Consider the following 21,887-nt stretch of genomic DNA (forward strand, 5'->3'; position numbering starts at 1 on the left):
AGGCAAAGGTGTGTTTTCTGTGACAGTCGGGTCAATGTATTTTTGAGGTTATAAATGAATTAAGCACAGTAACGAATTAATAAATGCAATGAAAATGGTAATCACAAGCATGCAGCAGACTTTTATCTTAGCAGCCCTTAACCTCTTTAGACAATTATGTCTAACCCAAATGGAACACTGGACAGTCCCTGAGCCAAGAGGCAGTATTTCAGGGCATTCTCTGCCAGTCAATGCCTTCTCCTGGAAACTCATGCATTGGTCCTCCACATTAATATGTATATCGTCCAACCATTCCTGCAGGTCATTACATCTTTTAGTTAAGGACCTCAATCTTGGACCTTAATGTTGAAATAGAACTACATTTATTTTTTTAATCCCAGCATGTGGACACAGATGGTTTTTTTTTTGTTTTTTTTGTTTTTTTACAAATAATTTTTAAAAGTATAACTCTGCTTTATTTTTGTATTTGAATGTATGTTTATCAGATGAGATTTAAATAACGTAAATTACCAAGCTATTAAAATAGCTTCCATAGGGAGTCGGGACTAAGCTTGGCCATTCTAAAAAGCAGGGTTCTTTATGTGCCCTTTGTTTTAATGGGGAGGGAATACATATTGGCAGAACTGTCAGTGTGTTACACAAAGGTGTGGCTCCAACGGTGAAGCCTAAACTGCGTGGCTAGTACAATGTCGTAACGTAAGTTAATATGACAGACAGGCAGGCCATGCCCTGCCAGCTTAGCTCTGCTGGGTTTGTAAAGGCACACCTCTGTGTGAGAGAGCTGCTGGTTTTAAATAGCCCTTTCTGAATTGAATACTTGGCCTGTGACGTGAAATGGAAAACCCTACAACACCAGTGAGACCTACAGCAGGTAACATTAGTCTGGAAAAAAAACAGAGAAGGGTCATGTAATAGGCCCCTAATGTAATGCTGGCTTTGTGCGACTCAATGGGGGAGGTGGGTGTTTAATTTATTAAATAGAAGCCATTCAGAAGACTGACATGCTATGTGTTAAAAAAAAAAAAAAAAAAAACAGACGACTGAGAAGACGATGCAATGGGTGCTTGGCTGAATACAGTATGTCCCTTGTAAAGCAATGTAAAGAACAGCAAGGTATGTTAAAGACCATTAATAAACATGGCAAACCAGGGTAAACTATGGGAAATACATAGTATAACCATGGGAAAATCATGAGGGTAAAACTGCAGAAATACCATGCAAATATACAGTAGTAAACCTTTATTAAGGGTGGTACTGAGCAAACCAAGCTCAAGGGAGGCTATTTTTATAGAGCTTTGTACTCCAATTTGTACATTATTTTTCTGATATAAATTTATAACTAATGGATACTTCTTGTTCTGGTTTTGTAACTGGGTGTCCTTTCAGAATAAAACACAACATTAATGTTAGCACGTTCATGTTGTTATTGGCCCTGCACACCTGCAGATATATGATCATTTACCCGCAGACAGACGGTTTCCGACCAGTCTTTACATTTGCATCTTTGCTGTCTATTATTAGAAACCGCACAGTGCAGTAACAATAAGCAATTGCTTTACGATATAAAATACAGGGTCACCGATGAACTGCTATTGTTTGATAATGATGTTTCAAGGGGTGAGGCCTGATTAATACAGTACACAAAGGCCATCAACAGTGTGTTAGGCTATAAAGGCTTCTATCATGACCAAACACCAAGGGACTGGCTGGCCTTAATAAAGCTAGTCTTAATATAGCTGGGTCTGTGGAAATGGGCTGACAGAGATTGGTCAGAAGGCTTTACTGCTGTGCTTCCATTCTGTGGAGCCAGGATTGATTTTGGAACAGACCCATCTGAAAGAAATTGCTGAATAATTTACCAAGGATGGATTGATCTCTACTTATGACGATGGAACAGCGTTTAATGTGTTAAACACATTAAGGAGAAAGACCAGTGTTAAGTCATCATGTCAACGGCTTTCATGAGAGATTATACATAACAGTGCACATTTTCAATTTATATACAAAATTAAAGTAGAATAAATGCCATGCTGGCAGACCATTAAGAAAGTGCGTAGTGTAGTTTCAACTCCAGTGTTCCATCAGGAGAGCGGTGATGCTTTCTCTACAGGCCTAGCCACTGCAAGTGTGGGTTCCAGACTATTGATTAGTGTTGTGACTTTGTATGTCTGCCAAGCTTCTTAAGATTTCTGTCTTCTGCCGATTCCTTTATTAGCTGTTTTGGAACAGGGTGGGGGGAGGTTGTCTATATATGCAACTAGTGCCAGGGCCAGCAATGAACAAGTGCACTTCCACCAACTATCGCTGCCTCGTGTGGAATGCTTCATGTAGCAAATTTCTTCTTAAACAACTGTTTTGAGTTTTTGTTTCACGAAGCACGACTTTGTATATAATTATACATCCTTGAAGCAGGGGGGTGGGAGGTAATTGACTAATTCTTAGTGAAAATGTTCACTTTCATATATAGCTCTCTTAGTGACTAGCTCCCAGTTCAGAGCTGAGCTGGAGCTGTTGCTGTATGTTCACAAGCTGGCATGCAGATTACAGTTGGTTATTGAATCATCAGTGTTATTACACACATGCAAACTGGAAGTGTGAAGGGGGCACTGAAATGACTTTGGAAGTACTATCTAAGTAGATCAATCTTTTCACTAAACAGAGCCGTACTGTACCAATCCCGCAGTGCCACAGTAGCAATGACAGCTTGATGCCTGTGTCGCATATTTGTGAGTTACTGAACATTATTCACCCCCGCTCCCATGCTCATTAACCAATGTACCAAGACCCATTACTACAGCATAGCTAGCTTGATTAGAGGTAGTGCCAATGCAATTATTAAATCAGAAAACTTGATTATAGACACACAAGACCTGAATGTTTATTTATTTTATTTTTATTTTATTCAGGTATGTACAAAACTACTTAAACCTTGACAAATATTTAGTATATTACTGTCTAACAGTGGGCAGATAGTATGTAGATTAGTAGTTATTAAAGTGGATTTAAACGGTACAGTTACTAGTATTTTAGTTTAAGAATGGGAATGATGAAATATGCTGTACAGGCCTCAGTGCTTTGCTAATGCTGTATCATATTCTTAATTTTGTAAAACAATTTGTTTATTTTAGTAGACGCCTTTATCCAAGGCGACTTACAGAGACTCGGGTGTGTGAACTATGCATCAGCTGCAGAGTCACTTACAATTACATCTCACCCGGAAGACGGAGCACAAGGAGGTGAAGTGACTTGCTCAGGGTCACACAATGCGTCAGTGGCTGAGGTGGGATTTGAACTGGGGACCTTCTGGTTACAAGCCCTTTGCTTTAACCACTGGACCACACAGCGAGGTAAAACAAGCAATTATAGTGTGTATTTCTGCATCCCTGTAAACATTTGTTCTGTATGCTTTGTTGTAAATAGTAAGTAAGTGAATGTTTTAAGATTGCTAGTGCAATCCTCCGTTTTTGTAAACCACGTGACCTGAATCGTTGTGTGTGTATGTGTGTGTGTGCGCGCGTGTGTGTGTGTGTGCGTGTGTGTGTGTGTGTGTTTCTTATTTTTATTTTTTATTTTATTGAGGTCGTAACATTTCAGTTTCTGAAACAGTGCTGTCAAATCCTGATCTCTTATTACAAATTACTATAAAGCACATGATATCCTTTTCTGTCAATATCCATCAATGTTTTCCAAAGCAGACCACTGAAAACAACATCCTCAGATCATGTTTTTCAGTTTCCTTCTGCATCTGTATTTGAAACCTGCCTCAATTTAACCTGATTTGCTGTGACATCCCACAAGATGCAATTCCCAGCAAGAACAAGTGGCCAGAAAGAGGCTGTGTGTTTTTTAAAGAGACCTCGCTCATTTTTTTCCAGGTGACACACTGTTGTGACGGAACACCCCTTCATTTGGTACAGTAGGAGTGAGAGTGTTGAACAAGGCACTGAAAGGATTAATCAGCTTTGCTGATATCTCCATCAGCCCTTGCTACTGGGAGGCTCCAACGTCCCTAGTCTCAGAGATCTGTCAATTATTGTTATTGTTTGTGTCATTCATTCTCATAATGCATAATTCATTTAAATTAGATTACATTCAGTTCCACAGATGGCACACGTCTGATTTGTACCCCCAGAGAAATTTAATAATATATGTAAGATTAAAAAATCATCTGTTTTTTAATACAAATGTCACAGACGGCTAATAATGTGCTTGAGTTTGTGCATTAATTATAATGGACGTGCGGTTATAAATAATTAATCAAATTCTATAAGGTGATGCAAAAGTTTTGCATCACCCTATAGAATTAAAAATATTGCTTCATAAAATCGAATGAATGTTACGTTAACATATTGAATTACATACCGCTTAGTAGTTTTCCAGAACGAAAAACTGACAAATTAAAAAATGTGACATTTTGAAATCTAACATGAAATACTGCTTTTCGTTACATGTCCTTTTTTCTCCTGATCTTTGCAATCTTTTTGAGTGCTTCCCATTGCTATTACTCAATTACCTTAGGCTCTTCAGTTCTAATGACCTGCCATAGACATAGCTAACATAGGCCAGATCTTTATAGAAGAACTTGTGACATTGAAGATACCACAGTATTGGGTAACTAGTGTAAAGATGTCACAGACTCTCACATCTACCGATCACAGGCACTCTTTACTTCTCTTGTCCCTCGATTCCTGGCCTGTGAGGCAATGCTTGAAAAGCACCCAGTTTGTTTAGTGCAGATCTGTTCCAAAGAAAGCAGGTGAGTTGGTGTAGATATCATAGATATGTTCCCTATGCACAGAGCCGATCAGCCATCCAGGGTAACGTGGCCCTGCTCTAAACAACTGTCGCCTGTTTAATTTTCTTTGGGTTGACTGGATAGTGTCTCTCGTTATTTGTATGAATCACATCAGGAACCTGCTGAGAAAAAAAAACAGGTCAAGAGCCTTTGGTCATAAAAAGAAATGATGCAATGGTATTTTGCCATTGTGACTGGCACTGCTTCCATTTCCACTCTCTGATTTTATCAAGAATTTTGAAAACTGTGCTGTTTATATTTCTGTCAGTTTACGTTTGTCATTGATGTGATGCAGTTTAATCCTTGGAGGAAAAGGTAAAAAAAGGAATGGAAACTTACTGGGACTCTCGAACAGCCCTCGAAAACATAGGAGCTATCTATATAAAAACATAGGAGCTATCTATATAAAAACATAGGAGCTATCTATATAAAAACATAGGAGCTATCTGTATAAAAACATATGAGCTATCTGTATAAAAACATAGGAGCTATCTATATAAAAACATAGGAGCTATCTATATAAAAACATAGGAGCTATCTATATAAAAACATAGGAGCTATCTGTATAAAAACATAGGAGCTATCTATATAAAAACATAGGAGCTATATATATAAAAACATAGGAGCTATCTGTATAAAAACATAGGAGCTATCTATATAAAAACATAGGAGCTATATATATAAAAACATAGGAGCTATCTGTATAAAAACATAGGAGCTATCTATATAAAAAAGCCTCTAGTCATCTGACATTTAACAAATGCACTGAGAGGAATCTCAACAAACGTGCATGGCTTTTGCATTTTCTTAGAAAACTATATAAACAGAGTGGTGTATAATGAACATTATTTTCCCCATTAATAAAAGTAACCAACAGTGGACAATAAAACCCTAGATGAGCATTAGAACATAAGAATTGTAACCCGTGACTGCTTCCATGATAACCTGCAGTCTGCAGTTATTACTGGACACAATAACTGGAATTAGTTTTAGCTGTGAGGTGGCATTCGATTTAAGCAATTTGTATTTGGTTGGAAATTGTGGGTAATATTTATATAAAATATATATTTAAAAAAATGACACATAGATAGATAAATACACACAATTTGTAGCATAAATCAGCTTTGCATTTTTCAAGCTTGATCTGGTGAATGTATTATAGAATGATGTTAAACTGATCCTTAATAGCCCAGTGTGAAGAACAACTGGTATACAGTTTGTACATGTTTAAATATATTGTCTGTAGCATACAGAATTATTCCCACACCAGTCTGTTACATTAAAGAAATGAGATGATCAGGCAAGCCTGAACTGTGTAGAAGCATTGTAACTACCACTATGATATGCAGGATCTTTTAAAGTCATTAAACGAGGGTACCTCTAATGCAGCTGTCGTACTGCCCGTGCCATGACTGCCGTGGATCTCCAGATTGCCTGTTGAAGTACGAGAGACGTGTTTTACAGTAGGAGCCAGGTTTACATTGGAATGCTTTTTAAATCTTTATTTTGTGGGAATAAAGACATACTGTAACAACCTGGCTATATCAGTCATGTTTTTCTCCATCGTACAGCCGGTAGTGTATATTAATTCATAGCATTGGCTAACATTCTTCAGTTATCACACAGTCTTCATTTACATCGTTAACCCAGAAGTGGGTTTAGCGTCCATTGCAGCAATGTAAGATCCATACAAATGCCTACCTGAAATGTTTTCTGCAGAAAACCCTAAATTATTCTTCCCTTTTTGCGGCGTCTTGGAATTTTGCCCATTTGGGGATCTGCTTTGAGAAACTTTTCTGTTTAAGAAACAAAAAAAAAGAAACAGTAGAAATTCAATCAGCAAGCCAGAGTTGGAAAGAGGCTGTAATGGAGCCTTTATAACAAAACGAAACAGTGAGTTATTAGATATCTGGCATTAAAATCCCTGATGCACTTCTGAAGTGTGCTTCTCAAGGACATTTTTTTATAGTGGCCTCATTACAGAAATTCCACCTTGCTCAGGCTTGCTCAGAGACAGCCACAAAGGTAAAATATGCTGACTTTATTAAACATGTCAAAAACCCAGAAGTAATCATAAAAAGGCATTATTAGGAACACATATCATTGAATAAAAATAAATATTCTGCACATTCTGTGTGTGTGTAAGTATTCCTTTAAGGCATGCAATATCTACAGGAGGAGGACACTATATATAAGCAGCTGGTTTCAAATTGTCAGTGTTTCTGAAAATGCACTTGCCTCATTTCTTCCTGATAGCTGGACTCTGAAAGAAAATGAAATATGGTTTCAATAGAGAGCATAACTAAGCACTCTGTCTTCTATTCATAAGGTTTTTTAAATTAAAGCTAAATAAATGGTTTTTAAATCTTTGGGGGTTGGGGTGAGGGGGGCGGTTGAGCTGTATTATGAGATCACTGAGACAGTATATTTGTCTTGCTCTTCCCCCATGATCACTTATAACGGCTGTCTACAAAAACTAAATATGTGGCGTGTGTTATTTGATTCGAGATGTAGATTCATAGCCCAGAGGCAGTGTTAAACCCCTGACAGTTCAGGATTGAAGAGGGTGGCAATGTATCACTCCCTTTGCCAGGAAAAGGGCTTTACAATTGCTCACTAGGAAACCCTTATAAATGAACTTGGTACAGTTTATTGGGGACAAAGATATTTAGACTGTTTTTGAGAATACAAATTTGCACTTGGGAGTCGGATAATGACAATATACAAGGGCTGCCCTTTGCTCTAGTAAGTCAATTGCACTGAACTCTATTACCCAAGAGGAACTTGTGATCAGAATACAATGAGAATGTAAGCAAGTTCCTGAATCTCCATTTTGCATTCTCTATATGTCAATACCTGCGCTGGCTGACCCTGACATTTATACCTGAAGGAGCAAACGCCCGTCTCAAAAGCCAGAGTCTTAAAACATTTTATTTGACTTATAATGCTAGCCATTAGTTTGGGGTTGTTTCTCGGTTTCTTCAAAGATTATTTTTTTTATTTTTTAAAGATATACACTTCAAAATGCATGTACATTAACTGCACTGTAGTTACACCTTTGTTAAATTATCTAAGGAGTGTCCTTACAAGAGAATTATATTATCAGGAAAATACATAATGTGTGGGGTTCCACCCTCCCAATCAAAGATTGGTCTGTTAAAAGCATGCAGTAAATATCTGTAAATAATAACTGCAGTGTAACTACGGGTGGCTAATGCACCTGTAGTTTGAACAGTGTCCAAATAATTAAACTGAACAAATAGCATTTTTAACTAAATATACAATAATTCAGATGAAATTCAAGACTGTGGACGTGTAAAAAGAAATTTTAAAAGAATAAAACTACTTACTTGCGCTCGTTCTCTTTTTGCAGCAGAACACAATTCCAACAATGATGAGCACTATTAATGCCACCGCAGAAACAGTAACAGTGACGGCTATCAAGACAGTTTTGTCATTGCTGGGTTTGGTGTGTTCTGGAATAACAGAAGCAGCCTGTATGAATACTAATCACACAGCTAAATGTACTGAATATCAATGCCGCCTTTCTTATAGTGACCAAGCAGTTCTGTGGAAGGTGTCGAAGTCACAGGTGTGTTTGTGACCACTTGACACTAAACACTAAATCGAGGAGCTTCAGAGCAAAACTGAAAACTACAGCTGATGAAAGCAGGAAAATTGGTCAACGTGCATTAGAAAGATATGGGACTCTATTTGAAACTAGTGTAAAGCCAAAGGCTATTCCAGAGAGGATTACAATTCTATTGATGCTATAAAACTAGAAACAAGCTACTATGAACGGAAATCAAGGTTTCCCCTAAAATAGCCTTGTCAGATTGTAGTATTCTGTGCAATAGGCCTTTTAGATATGAATCAAATTATTTTAAACATTAAGGTCAAAGTTCAAAGTTTCCTGTTCTGTACCTGGACAGGTAAACGGCTCACCTGCAGTGACTCTCAGGTTGACAGTGGTGGTCTGTGGCTCAGGCAGGGCAGGGATGGAGGCGACACATACGATTGTGACATCACTGCTTGGAGCCAATCTAAGGGTGCTTGTTGTGTCATAGAAGTCAATGCTGAGAGTGCTGTCTGTGGTGTAGTTCTGAGGGTCAGCCCAAGTCTTGTTTAACATCCAGGTGATCTTTGGTTCAGGGTACCAGTTTGAAGCCTGGCAGACAATGGCCGTGGAGTGATCCTGCAGCACAGTCAGGCTGTGATTTGTAATCTGCAACGAACCATTTACTGCAAATAAAAAGAGAACAGGGACACTATTCTATATTTATTGAGATTTGAAAATACTTAACATTCTGCTCTGCTCTTTAAGGTCCTACTTGCTTCTTGTAATTGTAAGAAATCTGGGAATTGGTAGAGCATCTTAAACCACCGACAAACCCACTCACAGTTTAAACCTGTTTCTCAAATTATATTTCTATGTCAGACTTCTATGTCAGCCCAGACTTGTTATGAAGGAACTACTTTTCCCATATCTTGATTCCCATGTATTTCAGCTCAAGCCCATTACTGCCAAACATTGTGGTCCGTAATCCTCGGTAACTCCCTCACAGCTAATATTGCTTCAGTAAATAAGCAGAATAAGTAAAATGTGAATAATCTGAAACATAAATTCTGCTTAGAATTAAGAATCTATGCAGACATGTGTACAATCAGATGGAACAATTCTGCCAAAGCTCTGAGGCTAGTCGTGGACAGACACACAGCATCATTATAGACTGAAGCATTATGATTATGGAGCAGCATCTCAGTGTGAAAGCATCAGTGCAGAAACTATCTTCAGTCTATCATCAGAGGGTTCATGAACCTCATACAATACAACCACACCCAGATATCCCTATACAGCTGGAATGCATACATTTGAGGAGAAAACACTCCCCAGCTTATCTGCAATGACAATGCAATGGAACAGCAATTGCAATTGAACAGTTCTGTTCTGAGCTGCAATGAGGTTTCTGTGTGGTTTTGCACTTGTGTTACAATGAGCGCTATCCCGATAGTGGGTTTCAAGCATCTCATGCAGAGGAGAGCTGTATAAAAAGGGTAGCATCCCCTACGGAATACAGTCTGCCTCTCCTTATACATTATTCTCCAACACTTATAATGAGTTGTTTTGTCTTCATTCAAAATGTTTTTTGTACCAATGCGGGTATGGCAGGGGTAGCTATGAACTGAGCATTTACAATAGTGTAAAGATAACGCAAGCAAACCTATAAGAAGGAGAAGAAACATATACAACCACATTAACTCCCATGCATTATCAGTGGCAAAGGAATAGGGTTCATAAAGCAATAAACCAGCAATGCCAGATATATTAGACACACTGTCAGACTGTTGTCTAGCACATGAGATAACCCCAGCAGCACTCTGCATGCTGCACTTGCTTCTCATAAGGCTTTCGCTGCATGTCAGTCGATCATAGCTTCTGCCCAATTTTAGCATATAATTCATTATAAACAACAAGCTGGTAAAGGGGCTTGCCTACACAGCTCATTTAAAACGTTAAGCACATTTAACATTTAAAGCATCGATCATAAGCTCAAGTTAATTTGTACTGCATTAGACGGCACTGTAATAAGATGAAGGCTTAAGTCGAAGCAGCTGTCTGTTGATATATGCTGGAGTTTTAAGTTTTAACTTGGCATTTTGAAAGCTAAAGCTCGTCTGTTTTTTGTATTTTTCTGCTAAAAAAAAAGATGATTAGATATTCAATCCAATTGTGAAAGCTATTGGCTGTGGTTTAGTTTTTTTTATAAAGCACTCTGTGAGGCCTGCAGTGCACTATGCAAATGTAAGTCTGTATTGTGTTGTATTGGATTGTTACAAATAAACGATAACACTTTACATAAAGTGTCTCTAATTACTGTGTATTTACATAGTAGTTACTTAGTGAATACATGTGTACTTACACATAATTACAATGTTATTATGCATAGTTACAATGTACTAGTCCTGTATAAACCGCCATATAAGAACATAAGAAAAGTTTAGGAATGAGAAAAGGCCATTCGGCCCATCAAGGCTCGTCCCTTGTCACCCCTACTGGGGAATTTAATCTAAAAACACAGAATCTTTTTGAAATGTTCCCAGTGTTTTAGATCCTACTACATCACCTGGTAGGCTATTCCATGCATTTACAACTCTCTGGGAAAAGAAGTGCTTCCTCCCTTCTGTTCTGAACATACTTTTACTCAGCTTCCATTTATGTCCTCCTGCTCTTCTCTCTGTGTAGTATAAGCATAGTGTCTATACCAAGACTTTCTCTTGGTGAGGCTATCTTAATGAGTGTTACGTTTCTCTCTTTTGGATTTTTTAAATCTCAGTACAGGTAATGAAAAATATTTTACTCTAATGTCTGCATTATGTCAACAGGTCTGACTCAGGTATTTTTCAGGCCTGTTTCCAGCTCCCCACTATATATTTGACTGTATTGAGACCACTGTAAAAACAGATTGAATAATCTGGAGTGAAAACCCTGCTTCTTCTGAGGATTTGTGGTTCTCATCTGCTAATACATTTAAATTAATGTACCACAAATCTCCCGCATGCTTGCTGACTGTTCGTCTGAAACGCCAAGATGCACATTTAATTAAAAAAAGGCACTGCTTAAGGAAAGTTCCTCCACTTCTCCAGCAAATCATTTTATCCAGCAAATACCCTTGTCAATGGATATAGTCAGCAGGAATTTGTAGCACCATCAATCAGGGGACCCAATAGCTAATATATTGCATTCAAAGGGTCAGTGCCTTTTTTTATTATTTTTTAGCATTATTTAGCTATGTTTTTTAGCTTAGTTATAATTTTCCAGCATTGGCAAAATGCTTTAAGTAATGAGCAGAATTAAACCCTAATCACACAATATTGAAGGTGTATGTTGTCTCTTAATAATACTGACAGCAGCATAAGACCCATACTTTCCTCTCCACTACAGAGCTTGCTCTTCAGTTGGATGGTAAGACGCTTGTCTTTGAACCGTATGGTTTGTGGTTCAGGTCCAGCCCTTGCCTTTCCATTCAATTCAATGGGCTGAGATGCCAGTTAATCACAGTTGGAATAACTGCATGTTCTGTCAATTCCAAATAAGCCCCACCAATAATAATGAAATGGTTTACCGCTGCAACAATTATTCGATTAAATAGCAATGCTGCATCTTTTTTATTCACTTAATATATAATGTATCATGATCCGGGGTGTAGGTTGTGTGTCTGCCTGTCTGTCCAACCACATGTCTGTATGCCAATTCCATTTCTCTATATATAGCTAGACAGCCACTTGTCCAATTGTGATGAAACTTGTTAAGATTGTGATCAGTTTAAGTAATTAAGTTTACCATGATCTGGGGCTGTATGGAGGCTGTCTGTTTGTCGGTCTGACTGCCTGTCTATGTCACACTTATATTTTTACATACTTAGCTATATGTATTTTTATATATATAAAGTCTTGGTTATTACACCTTTCTAACTATATAAAATATATCATTCCATTACATGAGGCGGGAACCAGGGCTGCGAGAGGAAGGGAGTGTTTTGCACCTTGGGATTCGAGGCTCGGACTCTAGAGCAGTGGAGAGAGAGAAAAGAACGGGACGGACTCCAATCGAGAGAGCCTTCCCTATGGAGTCGAGGCTGGCCCTATCGGCCTCCAGGCCCCTGTCCTCTGACTTCTCGGAGAGTCGTTATAGGCTCGGCCTCACGACTGGGTCCCAGTTAGAGACCGGGTTTGACCCTCAGAGGACGGAACAGCTCATATCAAGCATTGACTTAAGGAAGAAAAGAGAATCTGAAAGAACACAAATAATTGTTATTTACGGGACTCGAACACTCAGAGTCTGAGGGACACGTCCCAGAAGGATAAACGAGGAAGTAAGACAGAACCTTCTTTCTTGAGACAAGATAAAGCACATGAGCTGTGAAAGAATAGTGTGGCCGGTGGTCCCTTCTGATCGCACGAAAAACCTGTGGAGTTATGGGAACTCTAGGTCAGGGAAGTGAGTATCACTATCCCCCCAGAGGGGAGCGACACAGAGGCACGCAGCATATGAAAAAAGTGAGGAGGAGGAGGAGGAAAAAACCTAATGCAAGAGAAAGAGCTGAGTTGTGACTGGGTTTAAATAAGGAGTCAATGATGATAGACAGATGAACTATTTTTAGGTGGTATTAGAGATTGATATAATCAGTGGTGGTAAAAGTTAAGAGATTGATTTCAAGCAACACTTTTGTTGGTTCCGATCCAGAAAGAAAGAAATGATTGAGCATTCTCAGTATCCTTACTGAAATTGTTCTGAATTATTTTACCTTTCCTTGAAATACTCCAATATTCATGTCAACAGTTCTGCTGAAGAGTTGAAAGCTCAGATTCTTATCTGATTTTGGCTGTCTGAATCCTTTCCTTTATTGCAGGCGGTGATTCATTTTCTTTATCTCTTCACTCCCATCTAGGAGACTCGTTTTTTATTTAAGTGTCTGTCTGAACATACTTTGGTCTAATTTTCTTTGCCTATATGAAGAAATGACGACAATAGAACTGCAGCAAATAAATGTAACTGCTACCAAAACCAGACAAGTGCAGCTCGGGCAAAACATTCTCAAACACTCTCCAGCTACAGCCAAAGGTTTAGCATCACCTAGAATTTTAGGATTGAGACATAATTAAAAAAAAACAAAAAACAATATGAACGTAATTTTTTAACATCATGTAATCAAAGCAACAACAAAATGATATTGCAAAAGTCTACCGGAAACCATAAAGTTTTGTGAAGTATATAGAAAACTACAAAGCAGTATGCAATACAATATGTTAATGTAACATTATACAGCAGGTTTCATTCGACTTTATGGCACAAAAATTAGTTAATTTTATAGAATTCTATAGGGTGGTGCAAGACGTTTGGCCAGAGCTGTACATTCCTAGTGAGCGGTGAGGGGGACAGTCAGCGTGGTATGCATTGACATGGTCACACTGTGCTGAACATACCGCTCTGTGTGGTTATGAACTTCACAGCTATGTTACTCTTCAGAATACAAAAACATAATTGTTGCTATTGTGCTGATGACATGCTATATAGGAAATAGCCCGGACTTCACCAAAGGCTTGGAAACATAGAAATACAACTGTAAAAATGAACAAAATCAATATGATTTTTTTTTCTTTCAAAATCTGAGTGCAGATATAGTGAAGGCCTGTAAAGTCCAGGTTGAAATCTTCAGCTGAATTGTTTTATTATTTTACTGCCGCATATTGGTCTCGAGGAAGCAGGGGTACTGATGATTTGAAGCCATAGTGACAATTCCATATGCAACAACAGAACAGCAGTACAAGCAATCTCCAATGGAGCTCATAGAAGTGTGTAATTCATTTCTTTACTGATATGCACATACATACTAATCATGTTCTACAATGTCAAATGACAGCACAGCCATCACAGCTTACTGCAAATTAAAAATCTGTCCAGCGATTAAAATGATTGAGCTACATAAAGACGCAGATAGATAGATAGATAGATAGATAGATAGATAGATAGATAGATAGATAGATAGATAGATAGATAGATAGAGCGAGCTAGGGCCAAAAGTTTTGCATCACCCTATATAATTAACTAATTGTGCTTCATAAGGTCAAATGAAACCTGCTGAATAATGTTACGTTAACATAAATGAAAAATGTAAAAATCTAACATGAAATACTGTACTACTATTATGGCTTCCGGTAGACTTCTGTGATATCATTTTGTAGTTTCTTTGATTACATGATGTTAAATAAAAGAGCTAAATTATGTTCATATAGTTTTTTTTTATTATTATTATGTCTCAATCCTAAAATTCTAGGTGATGCTAAACCTTTTGCCATAGCTGTAGCTAGCTAGATAGATAGATAGATAGATAGATAGATAGATAGATAGATAGATAGATTTTTAAGCTTGTCAAGGTCACTGATTTGGGTCACACATATTTTTCTTCCTGACACAAGCAACTCTGCAGCAGCAACTTGGACAGTATGCACTGTATATGAGAGGAAGGCTCTTAATATTGTCCAGACAGCTTTCCTTTGATATCCGTACATTAACAGGGAACTAAAGCTGGTGAGACCCAAATAACACATCGGAAATTTAAAATTAAAAACTGCAATATGATAATGATGCTAACAAAGCAATGGCTTTTAAAAAGATCCCTGGTGTCTATGAGCTCCCCAGCACTGCTATCTTATCTGTTCCCAGCACATAGGGAGATTAGGGGTTGATTTGATCAACCTATGACCTTAATGCACTTAAGCATATGTCTGATAAAACGATCAACAGTCCCAGACATTGCCTAATGCAACCCCAATGTCATTCATTCTTATATAGGGTTTCCAAATGGGCTGAGCAGCTTACTACAAAGGGAATGGATAAAAACACAAACCTTGAACTGATAAATTAGCTTCCTTCGTCCCATTGTTTTGTAGGTCACACATCACCACCCCACTGTCCTGAAGACTGACGTTGGATATGATAAGTTCAGTGGTGAAGGCGTTGCCCTCCGTATTGTTTCGTGAGGTAAAGCGTGGGTCTGTTACAACAGGTCCTGTCGCAGACAAAACGGTCAATACTGTCCTGCCCTTTAACAACCAGGTCATGATTACCCAGGGTTTAGACAAGGTGCAGTTAAACAGGGCATCGCTGTGGAGAAGAACAGCAGCACTCTGGGGACCCTGGAGGATATGAGAATAACCTGGGGAAAAAATAGATTTAAATCCAGATTAGATGAGCCGTAATATTCAACATTATGATATTGTATTTACTGTAACGTGGATTTCACATTCACTATTAAAGCTATGAATTCACTGAATTATATTGTTATTTTTATATGTGTTGTATTTCATAAGACAACTTGTTTGGTTGGTTTACCTTTACATTTTATTGCAGCTTCAAAAGATTCAAGGCAGTTGTGACAGACAGACAGATGGACACAAACGAAAGCTCTAACAATTGCTTAGGTAACACTTTCAAATAATGACCTCAGATTCACAATGAATTCCGGCTGAATCCCACAGGAATAACACCTGAATATCTTCTGCACTTCCTCTGAGTTCTGGAGTCATTAATTTTGAGTTCAGCCCTGTTAATTCATGTGGATTTAATTACCCGTATTTATTCCATGTTCCTTTGTAACAAATGATGTTGATCACATGTACAAGGCATCGCCCTGGTGGGTGAGTAAGAGGGTATGAATTAGTGAATTCATTAGGAACGGATGTAGGGCAAAGGGGAAGCTAAATGATTTTAAATCATGATGAATTAACCGGGCTGAATTAAAAATGAGTTACTTCAGAACTCCGAGGAAGTGCAGAAGATATTCAGGTGTTCCTGTGGGATTCGGACGGAATTCATTGTGAATTTGCAGTCATTATCTTGTTGCTGTTGCTTATTTATTTTGATCATGCATTATAAACCACTTTATAACGGAATGCCTTTTTAATGAGTCAATAATGTGAATGGCACCCTCTGTTTTAACAATCAAACTCTCAGACCTTTTTCGATTTTTGTTTTTGTTGTCAGAACAAATGACATAAAAGTAAACTAGAAGGGAGTGGTGTACTGCAGATTGTGAACTGTCAAAGGACCGGAACTGCCAGTTTCGAGGGTGGGGTTGAACTTGTGCAGTTTCAGTTTGCTTGCGTGAGGTGTTTATTTCAGTCCCATTAATTATTGTAACACACGTGACAGATGAGCCTTAAACCAGCCTTTAGGTACAATCTTCTTCTTCTTCTTCTTCTTCTTCTTCTTCTTCTTCTTCTTCTTCTTCTTCTTCTTCTTCTTCTTCTTCACACCTGTATCTCTTTTCCAGAAACAGGGGCCTACACTGCACCTCAATTGAGGGCAGAATAGCTGGTGGTTTATTCTAATAATAGCTCATTCTGAGCCTTAGTTAGGTTTTTTTGCTGGGACTTGGTCTCTGACAGATGAACTCTGGCTATGTCACTGATCTGATAGAGGGCAGCACAAGCTGCTGTTGAAAACACATCATTTCAGGCTTAAACAGTAATCGGGCTAACTGGTAAAATCAAACACCATTGATAAACGGAGATGGGTTTAAGCAGCGTGTAAAGACTAGGAGAAGGCAGGTTCAGATTAATAGGAGGGCAGCTGAAGTATGGGCACATAAATAATGCTTGGCTAAGATAAATAATCAGAGGATTACTGAGTTGAGTTTTGTTCCCTGGTGATTAACATTTTCCCAGGTCTTCAATTTAAATGGCTTTCCTAATTAGGTTTTGTAATTGCTTACGCGTAAAACAGAATATGCAATGTCCTGTAGTGAATACAGCAGAGCGTTTCATGCATTTGCATTTTATCTTGAGTATAATCACTTTTATTCAAGCAGTTCCAGAGACATGGCAATACAGTGAACCTGTCATAGCTGATCCTGTAAGATGTGATGGGGTGGATTTTCAAAAAACAGTGTTATTGTATTGAACTCGCGGTATAGTAACGAAATTTGTTAATAAAATCAATCCGTTAATGCTCTGAAATTGAGTTGATGAAGTCATTAATGAACGCATTTCTCGTCGAAAAGCTTAATTATTGCAGGTCACGTACATCACTTCCTGTCTCAACGACTAGATAAGGGGAACTCATTAATCAAAATGCATGTTAACGAGATCAAGAAAAGCATCATTTGTTGTTATGGAAACTACTAGCGTACAGGGAGACGGCTCTCCCACCAGAGCAGCCAAATGGAAATAATGGAAATATCTGTTTTGTGTATAATTTGTGGATAGATGACAAAATTGTGCATGTAGTCATCCATCCATCCATATTTATAATACTTCACATATAAAATGCTGATTTACAATTATCTGGCGTGTGGGTAAAAAATAAATAAAAGAAAACAAGAAAGCAAGGGGTTAATAGAGTTACTGTACAGTTAAAAAGCTGAATCAAAACATTTCTGCCGCCCTGCAAAGCTCATTTGTGCGTGTCTGAGGGCTTTTTGGGGTCGTTGTTTTCTTTTTCAATGCCATTTCTTTTTCAGGTTAACACTCATGGTGCAAAAAATAAATACACAAAATGACTTTGGCACGGACTGAGAAAGCGCGGTAAGAACTGGTTTTGGAATGCTATATTTTTTTGTAAATTGCCAAATATTGTATTACAGTGCTTTGTTTTGCAATAATTTTCACTAATTGTCTTTGTATAGTATATGTTGCTGCACCACGCTTTGGTGTTTCAGACACACTGATGTACCTGACATGCCCCAATGTTAATAAAGCAACTATGGTGTAGTATAAAGCCTCCCTCTGAGATGGGATTGTTTCACATATCCAGTGGAACCTGGAACCAATTCAATGGAGTCTGACAAGTTCTACTGTAGAGGATATGAACAGGCACTCGCACTCGCTAAGCAGAGTTTATGCCCACTCAAATGATGGGGTCACTTCAGAGGGCAGATTGGATGAAGGGGGTTCGACTGTGTTGAATGCCATAGGCACCCAGAATATCCCCTTTGCTTCCTGCATGTACAATTGTACCATGTTAGGGTTCTCATCTCCGCTGTGCTTTATTATAATGCTTTATATTTAATGTCTTGGCAACTTCTCGTACCCCATAGAGTTCACATAAACATGAAATTAAAAATGAAATGAAAAAACTGTCACCAAAAGGGGATATTTTGGAAAAATATTTGTAAAAAAACAAATTAATAATAATCCTTCTTAATCTAAATTGGTTATTAACAAAGAAAGGTTTCATTTCCATATAAGGATTGGATCAATTAAAAGGTTTAATTATTCAAGACCTTACCTAGAAATGAATGCAGTAACACAAGCAGGCAGCCAGTACTGTGCATGGTGTTCAGAGTATTCTCATTGCCACTCTCAAAGCTGAAAGACAGATTCAAAAGGGGAGGCATTTTAATGATTTATTCTGTAATATTTTACCATGATATATATTGAGATTGAGTATCTTATATGCTGTGCAAGTATATTATACAAGTTAAGTGTGCATTAATACAATCATGTATTGTATAGACACAGCTGTTCATAGCAACGCATACAAACAGGTGGTATCTGGGTATATCAATGGCACAAGCAGGTTTTTCCTTAAAACCACTGTCTTCACCATTGAAGCACTTTATATATATATATTGATATTCCATTTAGGTAAAACGTTTAAAAAAATTTTTTTTTTTTCAGCTGCACTTGGATAAATGAGGATTATGAATAAACCAATTATGATTCCTCGTGAAAGTCTAATGCTAACATTGAACTGGGGGGATTTTTAATGAATCAAATTCGCACTAATTTAAAAAATGAAATATTAACAGTGTCAATCTCTCCCATCGTTTAAATGAAATCGCTCTTAACCAGACACTGAAAGGTGCTCCTGGATTTCCTGCACGTGCCCCACGTTTGGATTTATTGGAAGTGACCTTGGATGCACTATGATTAAGCTTTAAAGCCATAATAAGGTTTCTCATCAGCCCTGTTCGAATGGGATCAATGCCCGGCTTCTCTGAATCCACACAAACACCCAGCAGGTCTCTTAATTGCATTATTAATGCTGTTATGTGTTCAGAAATGCCAACTGAAATAAATCCAGCAAGGGGGATACTGGTGGAAAAGCGACCTGTCAATGAGCGAAGGATCCGTTCACCTTTAGGTAGGCAGGGGTCAATCAATCACTTTGATCGGATTAGGACTGCTAAAGGGGTGTGTAAAATGAGTTCTTAGGCCTTGTCAGTTCCATTCACAAACCCCCATTGCTGACAAACTACTGTTTCACAATCCCAAGTCTCATGTTCATATCGGGTAGCTGCTTGAACTGAAGGTAGCCCCTCCAGCACAGAGCTGCAGTGTAGTCATAGGGGTAATAGACCAGCACCAAATTATCTTCAAGGGCAATGCAGCAGTGTTACTACATCCCATTGTAACACAAGGGCAGTTACATTGGGAAGAGCCATTGTTAGATTGCTAGCTCAAGGGTAACATTTTCAAATGACCACTGGTATCACAAAGCTAAATATATATGAGTTATGAACCATTACCCCTCGCAAAGTCCCACAGTCTATCAGCTTGCAAATAGATGGTACTTTTATGACGGCAAACAAAGTGCTTAATGCAGGGGGGCGGAGCATGGTAAAGTTTGATTTATAGAAAACATGTGATCACAATGAAATGTAGATGAATTACTGTACAAGGTGTAGAATTGAGATAGGAGACCATTTCCCATTGGTTAAAAACAACACACTCACCCTCGTGGGAATGATCAGCTGACAAGTGAAACCTGCGAGGTGCTTCATCAATAAACTCCAGCAGTGCATCACAGTACTGTGGGAGCAGATTAACACTGATAATGTGCTACTGTATCAGGTCCAGTGTGAAATATGTGTTCTGTACTTTTCCATGATGATGTTGCTGCTGCTTGTTAGGCTGTGGCCTGCTCATGGTTCTGATAAGCTTTCTTCACAGGATTACGATGGGATTGAAATGGTATCCCAAACATTTCTGTAAAGGGTGAGCTCGCATAGTGTGTGGAGATGGGATAACGCCAGTGCTGCACCTCTCCCACAACATAAAAAAGGCTTGGATTCTCCAGCTTTGACAAGAATGTACCTTTCACACACACAATGAAATATAGCGATACAAATGTATGCTTCAAACAACATACCAGCCTGTTTCTTTCTTGCGATTGCTTGCATGGTGTTTTCTCCGGCATACCGGCTATGGAAGCCACAATACTAGACCATGGCAACTGTACAGTGCAACAGCACAGTATCGCTGAATAAATAAATACATTATCGCACTTACCTTTGCTTGTATGTTAGTGATCAGTAATCCAGCCGGTTTGGTTTCGCCAGCTTCCACACGTTATAATTGCCCTCTGCCAATCACCAGCAAACTGACGTATCTCTGTGAAGCCCTGTCTGTTTTTTAGGGTTTCTTAGTAAGAGAATGAATGCAGCACAGTGTATACCTGTACCAAGCAAAAACTTCAGTAGGATTTTCAGTCTGTGTAAATACTATAGAGACTGTAGCTCCAATAGTTCCTGTTCTTCTTTTAATATGAAGTAAGTACAGGTTAAAGTCCACGGCCCTGCTAATGATTAACGGGTATGAATCATGTGTAATGAATGTGAACAATAACTTCCATTGAGCCTTCACTTACAGCTGTGTGAAAATGATCTCAGATTATATTCAGTGTAGCTATTCGCTCAAAACATTCTACCTAAAACAAACAAACAAACCTCCAGTGCACAGGGAAACATCAGAAAGTATTGCTTTTTTTAATTGAAGCCTTGTTTAAGTCTACCGAATAACAGTAGTGAGCTGTTATCTTGTGGCCATTTTTTTCAATTGCATTTTTGGTTAAAATATGAATGGATCACACTTTGAAATCTAAGTGTATTAACTACACTGTAGCTTCACTGTACATACATCTTTTTACATTCTTTAAAACATGTGCTTACAAGAAGGTGACTTGATGTGAACCTTTGTTAAATACATGCCACTAATGTATGGAGTTCCAGTCTCACAATCACAAAATGTAGTGCTAAGCTACATGTAGTTATTATAGTCCAAAGTGTATCTAAATAAATAAATAAGTAAATAAGATCATCAAGTACAGGCACAGGTGGGTAACACTTTACATTAAGTTACCTCATAAATACATGTTTGCTTACACATAATTACAATGTAATTATGAATCGTTACAATGTGTTTAATGTATAAATCATTTTGCACGATATATGTAAGTACACAATTGCATTAGAAAAGGGTTAGGGTTTGGGTTAGGGTTAGATTTAGGGGGTTGTGGTTAGGGTTAGGGTTAGGGTTCGGGTTAGGGTTAAAATGTTCACATTACGTACATAGTAACTGTGCATTATAACATTGTAATTATGTGTAAGTACACATGTATTTACTAAGTTACTACTCTGTAAATACACAGTAATTTGAGACACAATGTAAAGTGTTAGAGAGTGGAACATGCTGTGGATGATCCTCCAGAATGTACAAACAGTACAGATGTGGTGAAGGGCTCTGAACTCGAATCAGTGTATAAATAAAGGTGAAGCACTCTGAACACTTTATAATTAAATCTAGGCTA

At 38.1% G+C, this 21,887-nt stretch overlaps 1 protein-coding gene across 3 annotated transcripts; it reads right to left on the reverse strand.

Moving 5' to 3' along the window:
- Nucleotides 1–1,052: 1,052 nt before the first annotated feature.
- LOC117972694 (immunoglobulin superfamily member 5-like) lies at nucleotides 1,053–20,835 on the reverse strand. 3 transcript variants are annotated; one of them, XM_034922633.2, is made up of 9 exons: nucleotides 20,591–20,835; nucleotides 18,585–18,664; nucleotides 15,205–15,513; nucleotides 8,741–9,037; nucleotides 8,146–8,271; nucleotides 7,034–7,058; nucleotides 6,497–6,591; nucleotides 6,174–6,229; nucleotides 1,053–4,914 (listed from the first exon to the last, which is right to left on the reverse strand). In XM_034922633.2, exons 2-9 carry the CDS (start codon nucleotides 18,628–18,630, stop codon nucleotides 4,834–4,836), a joined length of 1,035 nt encoding a protein of 344 aa, XP_034778524.2. In that variant the 5' UTR covers nucleotides 18,631–18,664; nucleotides 20,591–20,835; the 3' UTR covers nucleotides 1,053–4,833. The 3 variants fall into 3 exon arrangements, with proteins under 3 accessions (XP_034778524.2, XP_034778523.2, XP_034778525.2); XM_034922632.2 differs by having other exon boundaries at nucleotides 1,053–4,917; XM_034922634.2 differs by lacking the exon at nucleotides 18,585–18,664 and having other exon boundaries at nucleotides 1,053–4,917.
- Nucleotides 20,836–21,887: the final 1,052 nt, after the last annotated feature.

This window comes from Acipenser ruthenus, chromosome 8 (assembly GCF_902713425.1).
Source record: "Acipenser ruthenus chromosome 8, fAciRut3.2 maternal haplotype, whole genome shotgun sequence".
In the NCBI taxonomy this organism is placed as follows: Eukaryota; Metazoa; Chordata; class Actinopteri; order Acipenseriformes; family Acipenseridae; genus Acipenser; species Acipenser ruthenus.